This window comes from Plectropomus leopardus, chromosome 9, assembly GCF_026936395.1.
Source record: "Plectropomus leopardus strain MGB_pleo_1.0 chromosome 9, ASM2693639v1, whole genome shotgun sequence".
Taxonomy (NCBI): Eukaryota; Metazoa; Chordata; class Actinopteri; order Perciformes; family Serranidae; genus Plectropomus; species Plectropomus leopardus.
In genome coordinates this window covers 20,138,058-20,157,580 of record NC_142184.1, presented here as the reverse complement: position 1 = coordinate 20,157,580, position 19,523 = coordinate 20,138,058, and the positions used below count along the sequence as shown (strand labels likewise).

At 39.6% G+C, this 19,523-nt stretch overlaps 1 protein-coding gene and 1 long non-coding RNA gene across 3 annotated transcripts in view; one reads left to right on the top strand and one right to left on the bottom strand.

Moving 5' to 3' along the window:
- Positions 1-3,548, top strand: part of znf385a (zinc finger protein 385A) — a 69,652-nt gene extending 66,104 nt beyond the window's left edge. For both annotated transcript variants that reach the window (XM_042492015.2, XM_088082178.1), the window contains one exon: positions 107-3,548. In XM_042492015.2, the coding sequence (XP_042347949.2) occupies positions 107-355 (249 nt within the window). In that variant the 3' untranslated portion in view covers positions 356-3,548. The remainder of the gene's footprint in view (positions 1-106) is intronic.
- The window catches only part of LOC148188733 (uncharacterized), a 51,625-nt gene that overhangs the window by 24,711 nt on the left and 7,391 nt on the right, over positions 1-19,523 (bottom strand). The window lies entirely within an intron of this gene.

Genomic DNA, 19,523 nt, shown 5'->3' with positions numbered 1-19,523 from the left:
AGGTCTATATCTGTTTCCTTTCCATGTGTTGACCTTGTGGAACTAATCATTTTATCCCCCTCCTCTCTGTCACTCTATCTCGTCTTGTGTCTTCTTGTGCTTGCAGTCTTCTTTGACCTTCTCCAAGGATCTCACCAAAGCTTTGGGTGCAGGGCTCTTGCCCAACCCCTTGGCTGTTGCTGCAGCAATGGCCGCTGCAGCTTCCACGAACCCACTGGCTCTCCGCGCAGCAGCTCCTGCGCCCCACCCGCACCATCACCTATTGCAAGGCCCACCTCTCAGCCACGCCATCCTGAGACCCGCGCCCGGGCCCATCCGCACCACCCACGGGCCAATTCTCTTCTCCCCTTACTGACACATCACCCTCTGACTTCGGCCAGTCAGGAACAGCCACTCAAAAAGCACACTGTGAAGAAACAAACATGATCAACAAACAGCAATTAATAGGGAGGAAAAAAATCCAAACATTTAAATATTGAACTGAGAGCAACCCGAGGAAAAGGCGCCGCAGAACGGAGTAGAAGTATAAGTCTTTCCTCCCTTTACCTGAAACTCTCCTTCCATTTCAAAGACTTCTGAGTGCTCCACAGATGAAATGAGCAGAGGAGAGATTTTCATTATGCATTGAACTCCCTTGTACATCTCTCACCTCCCCTGGCCTCTCTCCCTTGCACTGTGGCCCCTACATGGCCTCCTCGATAGCCACAGAAGAAACACATGCACATCTTTCTAGAAACATTAAACCACATGTAGTGTTACGTAATTATTCTGGGCCAGGCTGGGTTTCCTCCTGTCATCATGGCTCAGCGTGTTCTTCTCATCCTATGCACCTCAAAAACCAAGACAATAATGTTATGTCAGTAGGGTAGCTGCTTCAATCGGTCTTTGCTGTATGCGCCACATGTAGCTGCGGCGGCCTCCACGGTACTGTACATGTCCCCTTCTGCGCCGGAGGCCAGCAACTCTTCAGTTTGTGACACTAGGTCCTCGCTAGATACAACATGACTTGGGCTGACAGGCAGGTGGTAGCCGCATCTGAACATGTCTGATGGGTTGGGTTGGGGAGGGGGGTTAAGAGAGCAGAAAAGTGACTGTGGGGGATTGCACTCCCCTGTCATTTCCTGAGAAGGTGAGGTGAGAGGAGGGCTGGCACGGGTCACTGGATAGATTGACCCGAGGCAGCATGCAGACACACACAGGCCCAAACGAATCTGTGTTTTAAAATAGACTGCACTGTCAAAAAAACGCTACAGGACACATCTGCCAGCCTCCATATCAGTCAGAGAAGGGCCTCACTAAAGGGAAGAGAGGATAGGAGAAACAGCAGAAGGCACACATTGGTACATACTGTACTGCTTGAGTTGATCCATGGCCCCTCTTTAGCTTGTGTTTGATGGCAATAATCTGACAGTAATGACAAATACTGCACTGGAGAGAGCACAGTTCATATGTACTTTGTGAGACTTCCGTTCGTATTAAGCTATTACAAAGAAAGTTATCGACATCCTCACATCTCCCGGTACTTTATTCACCGGCTGATTCACTGTGTAGGTGGGGAGGTATGACTTAGGTGCAACCCTGTGCACTGATGTATTAGTTGTTTCTGCATGCAGCCTCACAATAAGCTCCTGCAGGGTCAGGCGTTTGCATCATCGGGTCGAACTCTTCCATTGTTAACCTACCCTCCTCCTCACCTCCCCCATCTCCAAAGGTTCATACAAGTCTATAGCCGAGGGCACGTCGACACTGGCAACCATAATGCTCCGAGGGAACACATTAAAGAGAGAAAGATGAAAGCCAAATACATTTGTGGAGAAAATGATCTTGAGCTGGAGTGACAACCAAGCCAGGAGCCCACGAGCGAGGCCTCCCGGGGCAGAGGAGGAGCCCAGACGTCCAGCTCAAGGCCGATAACTTCCCGTCTTACAACTGAAAGCCATGAAATGCACCATGATTTGTTTTCTTTTTACAAAGACTGGTGAGCACTTTGTTTTCTTTGGTTTGGACTGTTGGTCTGCATTTGTATCACACATAAAAAAAAGAGCAAAACACAATAAAAAATATTTTTGTAGGTAGGAAAAGTTGCATCCATGAAGAGATAAAGTGTAATTATTGGTTGGTGGATTATATAAGTGTTGCCTCAGACAGAAGGACAGTTGACTCAGCGGGGAGCCACAAAAGCTAAGCTAAGCAGCAGCAGACCTATCCTGCTCGACAGCTTGATCACCCTTTTCTGAACGAGATGTACACTGTGCCCTTTCATTGAGAAGCAATGAGCTCTAATGTCTTACCTTTGTCTGAATATTGCAATGCAATGAGCAATTTTTATCAGAGTGACTTGTTATCATTGTGACATGTTGTGACATGTTGTCTGGAGTCATGTGTTAAGTGAGAGCACGCCAGCTGACAGACTTTTCTGTTCTTCCATGAGGAGCCCTTGAAGGGATTTAGAGAGGGATTTAGAGAGGGACAGAGAGAGACGGAGGTGTAGCTGGGTTAAGGGACCGACCCTTCATATTAAAGGGCCTTTTTACTATGGTAATCTCTGCTTGGGGAACAGGGTACAACGCCAGGTATCAAGGGATTAAAGCTAGAATTGTTCAACAGGCTTATTTTTAGTTGGAAATACTGAGTTGCATTTTTTTGTTCTGTGCGTGAGAAATGTGTTTCAGTGGAAATCCTGAGGAACATTATCAATGCCATTACTTAAAGACGAAGCTGGCATGGCGTCAGCTTCCACCGTTGTGCTCTTTTTTGTTGCTGAACGCAAAACCTTCTTTGCAGAATTCATTTTGTGAGTGAGATACTATTCCAGGACCTGTGCTCTCCTTCCTGTTGGTGTGTGTACCATATGTATTCTAGTGTGTGTTGGGACCCGCGCTCTCCCCACCTCCCACCAATCAGAGACAGAAGCATCCTGGAGCTATGAGTGGCCTAACACAATCACGGAGATGGAAATCTGCACACGTTTGGTTTGGGATAATTGATCAATCATCCTGGATTCTAACAGAGGTTTGATCAATGACCCAGCTTAATCAAAGTACTGCAATATTGTCCTTTGTAGGTCAGTCAAGTAGCAGCACCACAGAAATGTTCATACTGTGGTCATTTCCACTAATTCATCCTCATTATTCACATATGGGAAATAAATGTTAGATTCCTATTTTCTGGGCAGGTATTTCATGTTAGCTGTGTTTAGGCTACTAGCCTTAGCCTTATTCTGCCCTCAGCCTCTCCCGTGGGAAGAGAGAGAGATGGAGAGATGGAGAGGCTATGGTGTAATTTTGTCTTGCCAATAAAGTTATTTTTGAATTTCATTGTCAGAGGGGACAAAGAGTTTGTATGGCGAATTGTAGCAATACCTGACTCATTCTGGCTACCCTTGTTTATTGCAATAAGAAAATTAAACAATAAATGTGTATGTGAGTAAAACATTATAAATGTAATTTAAATGAAAAATAAACTTTATGGTAAATACTATTGGTATCAAGAGAAAACATGGTGAGAAAAAAAAAAGTAAATGTCAATAAATCATTAAATGAAGCAAATGTCTTTGGTGTTTTTATGAATCAATCATTGTGTGATCCAAGACCAAAAAAAAATCAAATGACATTAAGAAAAATACATAATCACTGCCAGCACTGCACTGCTGTCAGTGAATCATAGTCCTCCTTATATACTGTGTTTCAAATCCCCCCTAAAACAGATAAGTGCTGTGTAACTTTGTTTTGAATGGTTACATTGATTACTTCAAACTAACTGCTTAAAAAAGAAAAACAAAGATTATGTCATAAGCGGATACTGACTAGTGAATGACTTGTAGATTATTTTCAAAACTACATCAAAAAAGAGATAAATATTGTCAATGCAGGCCCTCCAGCTGTGAATCACAAGATTATCCTCCCAGTAAACTCACCATCCAAACAAAGAAAAGACTTGTTCAACTTTGATCAAAAGATACCCAACTAGGGGCGCCATGATGGCTCAGTGGATAGAGCGGTGTCCCATATACAGAGGTTGTATCCTCACTGCAGCGGACGCGGGTTTGATTCCGGCCTCGGCCCTTTGCTGCACGTCGCCCCCCCTCTCTCTCCCCCTTCATACTCACAGTATCCTGTCAAATAAAGGCAATAAAAGCCCCCAAAAATCTTTAAAAAAAGATACCCAACTAACCACAGTAACATAACTGAAGTGTGAATTCACAAAATAGTTCTTTTACACCAGTGATACTCAACTTTTGGCACATTGGCTAAATCTGGCCTCTGATGGGCTGCTGGGAGGCCCACGAACCATTTTCTAATTCACAATGAAATCACATTAAGATTAGATAAAATAAGATTATCCTTCATTGCCTACACAGCCACATACATATACAGCCGAACTACAATCAACACAGGATCCTCCCCAGATCCATACCCCAGGTCAAGAGAAACACAGGCGACATGGTCACACACACATATACAATCAAACTACGATTAACACACAGTACCCCCCAATCCATACACCCCAAGAGTATTGCACAGTGCCCTATACACAGTTGCTGCACAGATGCTCTACCTACAATAACTGCACTAAAGTGCTGTACAAGATTATTCAAGATTATTCCACAAATGCCCTGCACATATTAATTGCACATATACCCTTCACTACACCTGTACAATCTAATGCAATCAAATGCCAGGGTTGTGCCATAACAGGTATCTTTATATGATCTGAATTATTGTTAAATTTCTGGTGACATGTAAATCTTTATTACTAAGGTCATAGTTTAAAAGTGGCGCTGTGCTGGGCTATTTATACTGAGAGATGTTTCAATTTTCTTGTCTCAGTATAATGCAGTGTGGTAACTATAACTAACAATAACCTCAGTGCTAAAATCTAATTGTTAAACATTTCTATGTCAAAACATTACATATTACAGGCATCAGAAAAGTACACTTTAAGGCAGAATATAAGTTCTTAATACTGAGTGATACTGAGTGTGGAGTTTATGGAAAGTTTGGGATCTTTACTACAACTTAAAATATTTTTTATGAGTTTGAACAATAGAGCATGTGTTTCATTTCAGTATTTGACAATGCAACATACGTTTATAATCATTCAAGCAGCAACATGAGCTCATACTAACTTCTTAAAGAGTCTTTCTCATCTCAGCTGAAATCTGACATTGCCAAACCTCCTTTGTGAGCAGCAGATGCAGCTCGCAGGAGCGTTGGCTGACTGGTGCTGCATTGTACAGTCTGATGAAGAGCAGCATTGTACTGTCTGGAGCGTGTTGGTGACTTCCCGTCATGTTGTTCCACTGGGGATTTTTTTTAAGCATTCAAATACAGAGTGACAGCTTGCCAGCATTTCTCTGCATCCTAACATTACACAACTCAGCCACTAGATGGTCCCACTGCCATGACTGGGAAACAATGCAGTAGATGTGAAAAGAGCTGATCAGTCTGCAGTATACAAAGTATACAAACACTGCAGCGCTTTGGATGTAATCCATTTAAATGCAACAGACAGAAGACTTCTTTTATGTATAAGTCTATCCAGTTGCTAAACCAAAACCAAAATCAATGTGCTGCTAACTGAGATCTGAATCCAGAGTATATAATGTGATATGCTGTCATGTTTGATGCGTTTTTGTACACCTATGAAGTGTGTCATTAAGCCTAGAAGGTTATAACCAGGGATCCTTACAGCATCCACCACTGCCGTCAACAAGTCGGTTGGCCACATTTGGTTGTCAGGCTGGACCAGCATCGGCTTTTATTCATCTATTAAGGTTTTAAACAGATGATTCCTTCCTAAATTTCATCAGTTAACTCTGAACTGACATAATCTTGGTACTCAGTCACAGAATATCTTGTTGCTCCACAATCCCTTACTCAGAACTGAATTAGGAGAAATGTTGTTCTCTACAGTACACCTTATACATTAATAATCTGCTTAAGAGTTTAAATTTGGACACTCTTCCAACATTACGGCTGTTTAAATGCCTTATTTCAGATCTTGTTTTAATTGAATGTATATGGGGTCATTTTCAATTATACTTCTACACCATAACATGTTTATTCACCTGTATTTTAAAATTTTAGCTATTATTCATTACTATTGTTTGTTGTTTTGTACGATTTTAATTCTATTTCAACTGTTATTTGTTTGCTTGATTGTTTTTAATGTCTTTGTTCATGCTCGGCATCAATAAAAATCATCCTTCAACTGATTTTCCCCAAGTCTTAAAATAAAGGTTTAAATGAATTCCTGCAACTGTGTGTTTAACCAGTGTGGAAAGTTTTTGAAGGGAATTGCCTCAGGATGCAAAATGTATTTTAGTGCAAACTGTCAATTAAGTTGTATAGTAACACAGTGGTTCTCAACTGGGGGTCCGGGTACCCCAAGGGGTCCATGAGATAGTTTTCTTTTTTCTTTTTTCTTTTTTTTTTAAAGGAGAATAGTTTAATTGAACTATTTCATCCATAAATTATGCAAGTTCAACTGTAACTGTACTTATATTCTGAAAGAAGTATGCAAGACATATTATCTTTGGAAAAAAAAGAAACATGTCCCTGCTCCTCTAACAACTGCCTTATTTGCTAGAATCAGACTATGGTGGTTAGTCATGTCAATCACTCCCTGAACTGCAGTAAAATTGTCAAATTAGGCGGCGCTGATCAAATATGAATTTAATATGTGTTACTGTGGATTGTTAAATGTGTATTTTTTTTAATGAAAGTTACAAACTGTACCTTTAACCATATACTTTTTCAGATGGAGGTCCCTGTATCAAACATGCATTAAATGGGGGTCTGTGACCTAAAGTGTATCACTTTAGGCGTCCTTGAAACGAAAAAATAAATCGAGAGCCACTGTTGTATCCCATCATATAATATCACTGATGCTCAAGGTTATTCACTACTGACAGTATACATAAGCTCCTTTTCCTCCAAACATATATGGTACATTATATAAAGCTGTGCTTTCAGCTCTTTCATCACATGTGAAAAATAATGAGTGAAAAGGCCATGAGCAGACGGGACAGATGGTCGCTGTGCTGTACTTTCTTTGCTGTCATGGTCATCAGACACTGTAAAACTAAACGAACCGTTGGATTCTGCTGCTGCTCAAAGAGAGAAAAAAAATCAAACATCAAAACTGAGAGATCTTCAGACAGTGTGTAGTCATCTGAAGTGCAGCAGTCTCAGGTATTACTAACATACTTGTTTGGAAATATGTGAGCATAATCATGTTTTTCTAAATGTATTTATGTGGAGAGAGATTTGCATTTAAAACAGAATGTGTCTCAGACATAAAACACTTACATTTGCAGCTATTTTATGAAAACATTTATTAGATAGTCTGTTTACATAATAAACTATCCAACTACAGTAGATAAATGCCACACTGCTTTTTGTGAAGTTTTGTGAAATATGTAAAAAAAAAATTATTGTTCCTAATATTGAAAATCTAATTCTCCCAACATGGCATCTTGTCAGGCCAGATGTAGCTAGTTTTATCACAATAAGATGAAAAGAAGACAGAAGGAGCTTTCGCACTACTCGTTCATCGTCTGTTTTTTCCTTTTCATTTCTATATGTCACGATTCCTGAATGCCAAAGCTAGATGGCACAAACCTAGTTTTGCACTAGACAGCAGCTCTTTTCTTGAGAGCTCCGTGCATCGAGATGTGGCAATAACACAGTAAGATGGTCAGGCGGGGATCTTCAAATGGAACTTGAAGAGGCAGAGATACGTACCTGCACTTATCTCTAAATGGAAGTCTGCACCTGAGAGGAGAGGGCATGTTCTGTGGTCTCCCTCTCTATCCTCCCCACTGCCTCTTTCTCTATTCACAGAGTTTAACATCGTCACATTCGTCAAATACAAAGGGAATATATGAGATTCATCTTTGTTATTGATGTGAGAGAAGAAAGTCTTTTTCTGCTGGGTAAGATACGAGTATTTTACAGTTGTTTGCTAACTGGATTTGGACAAATTAAATTTGTTTCCTCAAGGGAAAAATAGATAAAAAACACACAAAATGGACAAAAATGTTCACTGTGCACACATTTCAAATCTAATTTACATGTTGTTTTGTATGTTTCTTTCAGGAGGCAATAAGCTCAGAAATACAAGATCTGAGACAGTTGAATTCCAAGCAAACTGTAGAGACTGATAATCAGGAGATGAGAATCTCTTCATGTTTACAACATGTTCACATGGTTGTCTCACTAAAATTTTAAAGAATATTTATTATAAAATGTCTGAATATTAAAGAAGCAGGTGGCATTTAGCAGTGACGATTGCAGAACGCTACCAGCTAAAACTTCTACCCCCCGTTAGGATCCCTTCTGTGTTCACTGTTCAGGAAGTTTTTAGTAGGACAAAACAAAATTGACTCAGTGATTAACACAGTAAAACACTGAAATTAGGACTTTCATATTAAAAATCATTATTTCTCTGATTCTGTTTGGCTCATCAGAGACGGGCACTAGTTCAGCGCCTGCTAATATGTGCTCACATTTTCTCTGATAATTTAGGATGTGAAAGGTCAGGGGGGTTTTACCTGGAGCCAAATTATGAGCAGATGTCTCTTCCTCTCAAAAACAAATGCCCAGTAATTCAAACCAATAAAAAACAATGAATAAAGCAGTTTTACATGTTTTTCTGATGCTGTTGTGCTTGCTAACTACGACGGCTGAAGCAAAAATGCGAATGGCCTTGTCGGGAGCCAGGGTATGATTTGTGTGCTCTGGGCTATTGTAGAAACATGGCTGTGCAACATGACTTATTTAGATGTAAACAGCTTATTCTAAGGTAATGAAAACACAACCAACCTTTTTTTTCTGGTGATTACACACTAAACAAAACATACTTATTATATTATATTCTACTTCTGCCCAGATATACCCTTAAATCCTACACACTGGACCTTTGAGCCTTGAACAGAATATTCTACTGTAGGTGTTTAAATATTAAAAGACATTGACATCGACAATCAAAACCTTTTCTAGAAGAAGAATTAATCATCCACAGCATTCAAGTCTTTAATCTGAATGCAGAAAATGACACAGGGGTCAGTTTTCGAATGGAAGAGACGAGGTATTCTCTTCAAACTTCATGCATTTAAATAGAAAGTTTTAAAAGCTTTTATGGATTAGGAAAAAAAAGGAAAGAAATGATAGCCATTCATTTTGTGAGATATTTTCTTTGCAAACAGATGTCAGTGAGTAAAAGTGCGTCTACACACTCTGTGCTGCATTTCAACTGCTGACACATGTGATCACAATGCAAATAGTCAACACCCCACACATGATGCCCTATCAGATACAGACTGAGACGGAGCAGGGGCATTATCAGCACGAAGACAGATCTATCTCAGTGTTACAGCTAAGGTTAATCCATGCGTGTGCTCTCCTGTCTGTCTCAGCAAACATGAGTTGGCAGGTTCAGGTGCATCAGTGAGGAGATAATTAATCCAAGCTCTGCAGACAGTCGGCGAGGAGAGAGAGAGAAGACACGCTGGAGCAAATGAGTCTATAATCTGATTTCTTTAACTAGTCACAAAATTGTGTTGAGACCAACAGTAGCACTTGCTCTTTTCAGCTGAAGCTTGTTGGATGTCATTATCAAAGTTGGCATAGCTACTTGGGGTGTTACACCAGTGTATCGTCTCAAAAATTTAAAAAAAACAGTGTATGCTAATCGTTTCAGAGGAAAGGCACAGCCATTTCTCTGTCAGCTCCGCTAGATTTGGGCTAAATTTAGACTAAATTTAGGCTCTTCTGTCTACCTTGCAAGTCTTGGTGATGCTTTTTCTGGCTGGCTTTGGACAGTGGTGGCGTATGACTGACATTCACTTATCGTCATATGGAAATCAACCCACCAGTCAGGATCGCCCCCTGCTCTCTGGCTGCAGTACAGGCCATAAATCCCGCCCCCTCTATGTCAGTGAATGGGACATTGGCCAAACTCAAAACTCAAAGTACATAAATACAAATTTTTCCCAAAGACGGTTTCTATCATTTAAGGTAATTGTCATCACCCTGATGGTTGTTCAAGTGTTTGTTTTTCAAATAAGTTTGGTTTTAATGAGTTATTTAATTCTATTTTAAAAAAGGGCATTTTCCAACATGATTGACAGCTGTGTAAGCCAATCTATGTGCTCACGTTTAATGGCGCTGCTCACGATTGGTTGGACAGGTGTTTTGACAGGAAACTCCTCCACTGCTGAGATCTCTACTGCACAGTCTCTGGCTTCAGATGACATCACCAGTGCAAGATGGCAGCTGCCATATACTGAATACTTTGGCTTCACTTAACCATAGCGGGAGTAAGTGGGGACGCATCGTCTTTCTTTATATACAGTCTCCACAATCAGAAGTCATGGATTACCAGAACCATCCAATTATAAAGTAGCAGCCAACAGTGTAAGGAGATACAAAAAAGGACTTAATCACAGTGCACAAGTTAAAGCAGCAGATGAGATCACATTTTACTGGAACTGAACCGTGCTGAATCTCTGTGACAATTAAACAATTGATTAATTGACTTACCTCTTTAATTCTGTCCAACTTAATCCCTAATTTGAAATTTGTTTAATTCTGTCCTCTTACTTTTTGGACTGAAGGCAACACCGTGTTGTGACAGACATTCATCAATGCTTCCCTGATAGAGTATTATATAAAATAAAGGGACCAGTGCTCTGACTAATATCTTGTCCTCTCCAGGGAAATTAAGTCATCCAATAACCAAACTCCCACTCAAGGGAAACACAAAACAGCCGCATGTACTCAGCTCATCTCTGGATACAAGTGGAACCATGTCATACAACATTTGAAATAGGTGCACGGAGGTAAACCTTGAGCTGACTATGCTAGTTATTAAGGGCTCTAAAGTGACAGTGGCCTAATATGTTGCTCTCACAAGGCATCTTAGAGGGCTGAGCTGGCAGGAGCTGGGTGGCTCAGTTGTGTTGGCATGGCAGCAGCTCGAGACAAAAGCTGCAATTGTGAGAGAACGGTCTGCAGTCCTTCATGCTGGAGTAGGCGGTCAAGGCAAATTGCTCTCCTGCACTGACGCAGCACAGGCCATGGCTGGAGTGAATCTAATTAACTGTTTTAAAGCAGTGAATGGAGACCCTTCAATAAAAGTGTGGGGCCAATGAAAGTTTACGTAGTGTGCTGACACTGATTTTTGTCCTTGAGTAAGAACATGAAAAAAGAAAAAGAAGAAATGTACTGTACATTAATGTGTTTATCAGTATTTGTCAGATGGTAGGAAATCAAGCTCTCTCCAAACTTACTACTTACAATAAAGTTAATAGAAAAGACTTTACGAAAGTGTGACCTGAATGCAGGGGCGTCGTAGTGTGGGGGAAAGTGGGACTGATTACCCAGGGCCTCAAGGAAAGAGCCTATAATGAAAAGTTTAATTTTTTTTGTATTTTTTTTATTTCTCAACAATCACTGCCATAATGAATAATTTAACAATGCATGGGGCCCAGAAATTGGTGCTACAACTCTGCCTGAATGTAATTTAGTAAGACTGTTAGAAAGGTGTTGCAAATTAAAATAGAAGCCAAGTGGCATTTTTAAGACTGGCAATCATAGTATAAGTACTGAAAACAATCTGTCCAAATACTGCAACAGTATTTATTTTATTTTATTTTTACCTTAATAAACCTCTATTTTTACCAGGAGTATTCCTATTGGGATTAAACATATATTTTTCAGTAAAGTCCTGGCCAAGAAAACAACATAAAGAATTTCACATTTAAAAAAAAAACAACAAACTTAAAACACAATGGTAAAAAGTTACAGCAGCATAAAAAATTGCACAAAATAAACAAGCAACAAACTTAAAACAAACAGCAGATTTCTGACAAACAACCGAATTAACAGCGTTCAGTAAGTGGGCGTGCATTCGGTGGTCAAATAATCCTTAATACTTTTTTTTTTAAAACCCATGCTCATAACATAAATTAGTTGTCTCTGTGGCTGACACCAAGATGAGGAAGCAAAAACTTTAAAAGCATTTTCAACAAAGTCAGCGCAAGTTCAAGGGATGACATACATAAACTCTCCGTATAACCCAAGGTTGCAGATACTGAGAGTTTGAGGAGTTAGAGAACATAAAGGAGCAAGCAATTCATGTTACATTGCCTCATAAAGAAAAATGTTTATGACATAGGAGAAATATGCAAACATGCATCACCAAAGAGGAAGGGCAGTCAGGAGCTAAAACTATAAGATATTAAATAATGTATAGAGTGGTGATATATGTAATATATCACTATATATTTATGTAATATTAACTTTGTCATCTTTTTCTTAGTCTTAAGGAAAAAAAATACAAGTTAGTTTTAAGCCTCCTGTGAGATTTTTGCAATCTTATAAGTTCAGCACAAGCTACACGGTGCGACATGTTAATAAACTTGGGTACGACATCAAGTTTGATGTATGCCGACTATACGGTGAGATCACCTTATGGATCGCAGGCTATGATGTACATCCATTGACATCAATACGCATGAACAAACTGTGGTCGGCGTGCGTCATCCATCTATGCACCATCTACTGTGCTGGTAAGAGTGAAATGTAAACTAACATAACGAGCCCTCGCTGTGGTAGCATTTATGAGTGTCAAAGGCACTCAGGCATGGGAGAATATGGAAATCAGTTTTGCCAATGTTTGGTTTTTTTTCACAACATTTGTTTGTTTACAAGAAAATTTATTACGTTGTATCAAGAATTACTTAATCACATTGACAACTTCTTACTGTTTATATTTACCTTTTTTCAGTTTGAAGTATCATAAACTGGCTCAAAGAATGTGACACGGGGTTCACACAAAGGTTTTTAACTAAGGTTATCCCAAACCATGGAGTAGTTACATCAGCAAACTCAGTGTAGCAGCCAAAAAAGTACTTCTTGTTTATTCTTAAATAATCAAGACTTATTATATTTTTGGATTACAATAATAATTTGCTGATTTTGATTGGCATCTTGGCCACACCTGCAGCAGTTGGGGGTGAGGTATCACGATTAAAGTGAAGTTGCGGGGAAAAAAGGAGTCTTAGCTTGAGACCGAACACATTTTAACCATTTTATCTCAACTTATTGCTTATAATAATCTATTAGTATCATGTTTATACATCTGTCTTTTCTCTCTTCCACGCAAATAAGCTATTATTCAATTTTGCATTGTTTACTGTATCTGCCTCCAACATTTTGGTAGGATATCTGAGTTTAATTATTTTCAGATTACAAACACATGGTGCCTTGAACTACAACAAAGATGCATTCGAACGCTTCTATTGCTGGAGCAGAGGCTACCATTTCGAAACACAATTGCCATCGTATTCAGAAATAAAAGCAGTTCATGGATGTGTGGTTAATGTTAAAAAAAAGATGCAGGGTGGATGCTGGTTCAGCTGACGACCCTCCCAGTGTGTTGGAAAAGCACAGGTGTCACTAAAGACACTAACAATGGCTCTGTTATACACAAGTGTCCCCCTGAGAGTCACAAGCCAGCATGCACAACACCAAGGAGGTTGAAAAGAGAAGTCCCATTTGTCATATCATGTCATATCATAGGGTTGAAACACAGCACAGTAAAATGTAATCTGCGCTTGCTGAAAGGTTCAGCTGGTGCAATATCATAAAATATAGAGACAACTGATTAATATGAGAAAAATAATAAAGAGAATTTTGCAAAAAAAAATAAATAATAAAAATAAAGATATGGGTGGAAATTCTATTCTGTAATTGATGAAAAATCAAATAATATGATCCAAAAAAAAGACCATGAACAAAAGCTTTCAAGTGTCCCCAAAAATTCCATCAGGCCGAGCTCACCCAAGGAGGCTCAATTGATCGTACCCAAAGAGCTCCTGAGCAGATACCGTCACTTTATTACCAGCAATGTCTGCTGCAACACTCCAACATCCCAGCTGCAGTTACAATGCACATGACAATGCATGCTCCTTTATTGAACAGCCTTACAAAATCAGGACCCTGAAATCAAAGAAGCTAAATGGAATTTTGTCTGTGCATCCTCATCCTCATTTTGTCTGTGAGAAAGGCTTACTGACATCAGGATAATGATATAGTGCAGTAATACTCAATTTATGGCCTGTGAGCCGAATCTGGCACCCAATAGGGTGCTGGGCGGCCCCCGAACCGTTTTCTAATTCACGATAAAAATAAAGTGATTTGCATTTGGTGTTGTTTTTGTACTTTTATTATACATCAAGTGCCAGACTGTATAAAACAGCATCAAAATGTTCAAGAAACGTCCTAAAATGTGCAAAAATCAGGGTTGGGAACTTTTTTGTCCACCTGCCACTGTGACTGGTAGATCCAAAAAATTACAAGCCACTCAACAGATTGTCATTGTTTTTTTTTTTTTGGCTGGTGAGTGAAGCAAATCTAGTGCCACTTGCATATTTTACCAGCATTTGGCTGGTGCTAATTTCCAAACCTGGCAAAAATCCTACAAATATATGGGGCTGCTGCTACTGGCCCCTGGCCTCCTGGCATTTTGTGAAAGTGGCCCCCAAGCAAAGCAAGTTGGGTAAACCTGATGTACTGTATATATCAACTAAAGACAAATTAGACATGTGAAACTTCAGGTGAGAGGCAGCAGTGGACTATTTTTATCCAGCATCAGACTGGATGATCTGGACTGGCAGGTTTGAAACAGCCATAAAGGAAAACTGAAAATGTAGGAGAGGAGCAGATGAAGCTACCTCTTGAAGTTCAATAGTCTTCAGCTTTTTCTTTTTTTTTTTTTAAATTGTATGTTTATTTGGAATGAACAAACAAGTACAGCATTACATTGTTTAGAAAAAACTGAAGCAAGTGGCATTCCAGTTTTTTTGTTTTAGACCAGAATAAAAAGAGACATCCATCGTCCAGGCATCAAAGTTCAGAGAAGGATAAACTCAAATTGTGGATCAGGTGTCAGTCTTCAGCTTTTTCTTAATGTAATTTATTGTACATTCAACAAAAAAATAATACTTTCACATGCCAATCCCGTGGCACTGAAGCCCCCTCCCTGCTGACCCTCTACTGTCCATACTGTACAGCTCCTCGCTGGTGTGGTTACCCAAAAGGCACAGTGAGTCACAGATGTCCTGCCAAGAATATTCTATTTAAGTCTCCAACAATACATGCAACGTGAACCCTGGAGCATTTCAGGAAATGATGGTGATGAAAATGATGGTAGGGCAAGTGGGAGACAGGGGGAAACAGTGTCACTGAGGCTTGATGGTCAGACACTGGATGTAATGTGAAAGACCGGGTGCCACCTTTAATTAGATGATGAGTTACTGGCGGAAGGAAACAAATAATGTTGTCATTCAACAATATCCTGTTGTGACAGCCGCTCACTCATTATCCTTCTGTCCTCTGGGTCTCCCTTTCCTCAGGTCCAAAGCAATATTTCACTTTCACACTCTGTTATAATCAAACAACATAATGAATACTATAGCTAAGGTAATACATTGAATCTAGATGAAGCCTCAAAATTTGAGTGTTTAACTTTGAGATAAAGGGTTAACAGGTAGCACCTAAAATGCATGAGGAAAATAAAATGTGTGAGAGAATATTTAAGGTTAACACGAAGCACCTAAAATGCAAGAGGAAATTAAATGTGTGGCAAGTAATTTGTGTCTGACTCTTTCACAATAAGAGGCACAAGTCTGACTGTCCCCCACAAAAGACATTGGTTAAATGCGTATTTTGAAAGGCTTAAAAATAAAAAACCTTTCTAAATCTTAACATAATATCAACACCTTAAGGGTAACATAAACAATACATCTTTATACTGTAAATACTGCCATGAAACCTGTTTTGCTGCAATTGCTATGCTTTTGAAAAGACATGCTCTGTCAGTGAAATCATACCATAATGTTTGATTCTGATTTGCTGAATTTTGTTTTACATTGCTGGTATATGACAGTTGAAAGTTTAGTTTATAGGTATTTAAATACTATTAAATCAGTAGAAATTATTTCACTTTAATTTGCCAAAGTGATTTACACATCTCCTTCATTAGGCTACAGGACAGTGTCAGACCTAAATGTTGTTCTTGATTATAATGTTTAAATTTGCTGCATCAGGTTTAAAGTTACAGAGCTGCAGAATGAGCAGCTGTCACATTTGAAATAACGGAGTGGGAAAAAAAGGGCTATATTAATTGTGCATTCGCACAGTCAGTCATTTCCTGCCAGTGTTCCTCTCTTACGATAATTGAAGCAACAAGGATGCTTTTTACGGTAATATTTATTAAATCATTCTTCAACGGCGGAAGTAGGCGGCACACAATCGATCATTTTTAAGTGTCAAATGACACATGAACACGTCATTTGACTCATTTTCTGTGAACCTGCTCAGAGCCTAAGACAGAAAGACTGATTTAACAGAGAGAGTTGACAACAACTTTCATGGTACCTATTAGCTCTGATCGAGGCTTTAGGGTTTGCCGAGCCAGCTTTTGCTTCACGGTACAAACCCCAGGACTAAGATAAACTGTATGTATGGTGTTTGAAATAAAGGCCTCAGTGTCATGTCCGCCACAGAAGACAAATATGAATTGCAGGATCTCAGGAGGGCAAACCTCAGCCTTAAGGATGATTTCCTCAAAGTGAATTTCCTCATTGCACTTAAAGTGTCAGACATCTGAAACTCAAATTCCAACTGATATATTTTAGACACCATATCAACAAATACACAGTTCACTTGTGTGTTCACCAATTCACTGTTGTATTATCATTACCATTTATCTTATTTCCTTTTTGTTCAGCTAACAAACCCACACAGGTGTTTCCAGTTATTCTGGCTGATCCAGCCTCTGCTCTGACTGAAGTTTGGCAGAGCTATAATGAGCTGCCTTTATTAGTCACGGCAAGGCAGCTTCATTTGTATAGCACATTTCATACAACAGGGCAATTCAAAGTGCTTTACAGAGCAATACAACTAAAAACATAATAAAAGTACAGATTTATAATAAAATAGAAAAGAGATAAGATATAACAGGTAAAATCATTAATGATATATTTTCCACTGCGTACATCTTAGCGGGTCAACATGCACAGTACTGAGGTCCTGATATTAAGTTGCTGGGTTTTTTAATTAGTAAATTGCACCTGTGTCTTTCCTCCAATGGGTTACCACTTACCCTGACCCTGGAAAATGTCTGACAAAAAAGGTTAATAATAATGATAATAAAATAATATGAGATTTCTGTTTGTGCTGTTAATGTACATTTTTGTCCTAAAATGCAACGCACAAGGAAATGATGAGCTACTTATAGCTGTAAACCATAAAGAAATACTATGGATGGTGGTGAGACAACTCAGGGAAACTAAAACAGTGCAAAATGTTAGTAAAAAAGCATTGTACTTTCTCCTTGTTAAATTTAACTGGCAATGAGGTTTCAAAGTTGGCAGACAAACTGCATAGTTTCTTGTAAATTTTAAAAAATTGAGGACACAATCCTGAGAAGAGGTTTAATCCAGCCTGATCTCACTCGCAGGATGTCAAAATATGCCGCTTAAGCGGCATCCCCGCCATCACCGAGGGCACAGTTTAATGTTTGAGTGAGTTGGCTGGATGGCTGAGGTGTTTTGTGCCATTCAAAGCCAGGTGTTGTTTTAGTGACATCCACAACCTTTAAGTAACTACAACCAAGTAGTTTTGTTTCCTAGCCCTAACTGCTGACCCCTTCTTACCACCGACCCCCTCTATGCCAAAGTATAATGCAAAAGGCAAACACCAGAGTCAATTTAGTAACGCCTGAGGCTTCTGCTCTAGCAGTAATGTATGACAAGTAGGGATGAGACTACTTTTTTTTAATCGGGCAAAATAAGTCAAATTATTGCGTGGGTGTAGTCTGGGTGCACAGAGGGCCTTTGTCACAGCAGAGATTTTGACCTGCTAGTAGGAAAAGCACAGGTGTAACCAATAATGTTAATAATTACATATTATTTTCTGATTTACTGAAAAGTCAAATTTATATATTGACAATCATCCAAAAGACTGCATACGTTTCAAACACAGTGAAGTTGCCTTTGACTCTAGATGCTGCATCATCACCAGCAAATCAAAGTTCACTGTCTATAAACAGGACATGGCGCTGCCAGATAAGAATCTCATTACAGAGTCGTGGCCAGATTTATAATAAATTATAATGCATGTAATTATCAGATTGCCATGTATAACGAGTTCATAATGCGCTCCCTATGCTCACAATAGACTTTAAGTGTCCCCTTCTGACTATCTTATCATTTTTTATCATACTTTGCCATCTCTGACATCCTGCAGCTCAGACAGTCACAGTTTCTACAGTAAGTGAGGTGGAACAAAGGTGCAGTCCATCCATCTGCCGTGTCGACAGCAACCCTCTGTTAAGACAAACCTAAAACACAATCCATAATTTTGCATGGACTGAGCAATTTGCCTTCATGTCTAGCGTGACAGACGTGGTGCCAGCTGTGTTTACCGAGACACCGTGTGTTATGAACCTAATCACTTTACCAGCCCCTGCCTGCCTGTTATGGATGGCACTTGTCATTTACAGAGGAGAGCCCAGGGCCATCAGTCATCTCTGTGTGAGTGTGTGTCTGTGCGTGTGTTGACAGGGTGGGGTTGGTGGGCTTTTATCTGTCTTCGGCTCCACTGAAGATGACACAGTAAAAGCTCCTCACATATAATCACTGAAGAGAAAAAATGAAAATGCTGTTCGGGGAGCATGCACAATTACACAGACAAGCACATGTGAATTGTCAATTACATAGGAAATATACACCAAACTGCTCTGTGCACTGGCTGCAGCAACTTCAAAACCTAAAATGCTCAACTTTACACACAACTGTGATCTCATTGCTGTTCATTTAAATATGAATGAACATGCCGGACATCACCACTTATACTGTACTTCATGACAATTACAGGGACTCAATAAAATTAGGTAAACACCTCATGAAAAGGGATTGTTGAATAACTCGATCACAAACACTTCTAACTGAATGGGTCATATTTCACTTTATAGACTATGGATGTGTCTTTGCAAAGCGGAAAACAGCAAACACATTTTTTAAACTACAGATCATCTAGCAGCAATCTGCAACTTAAAATGAATGTGGGCCAGGGGTGTGAAGTGGAGGGGCAAAGGTGCCCCCCCCCCACAGTCAGCCCCATTGCTCTGTCTACATCCATCTTTGAGCTCTGCCTTAATTTTGATCTCAACTTCACACCTAATCTTCACAAGTTTAATGATTGCCCAGCCCTTCGAAAAAGTCTGTCCACACACAGACAGAGAGACGGACATATAAACACCCGACAAAGCACTCAAAACGACTTCTATGGTATATCCCTCCACAATAGGTTGCACCAGAACCACATTTTGTCACAATGACACACACATAAACTGAATCACAGTGTAAACAACACCAGTCGCCATGACGCTGTCACAACTGGTAAAGACCAAATCTTGCCTGAGAGGCAGGATCTGTCACTAAGTGACAC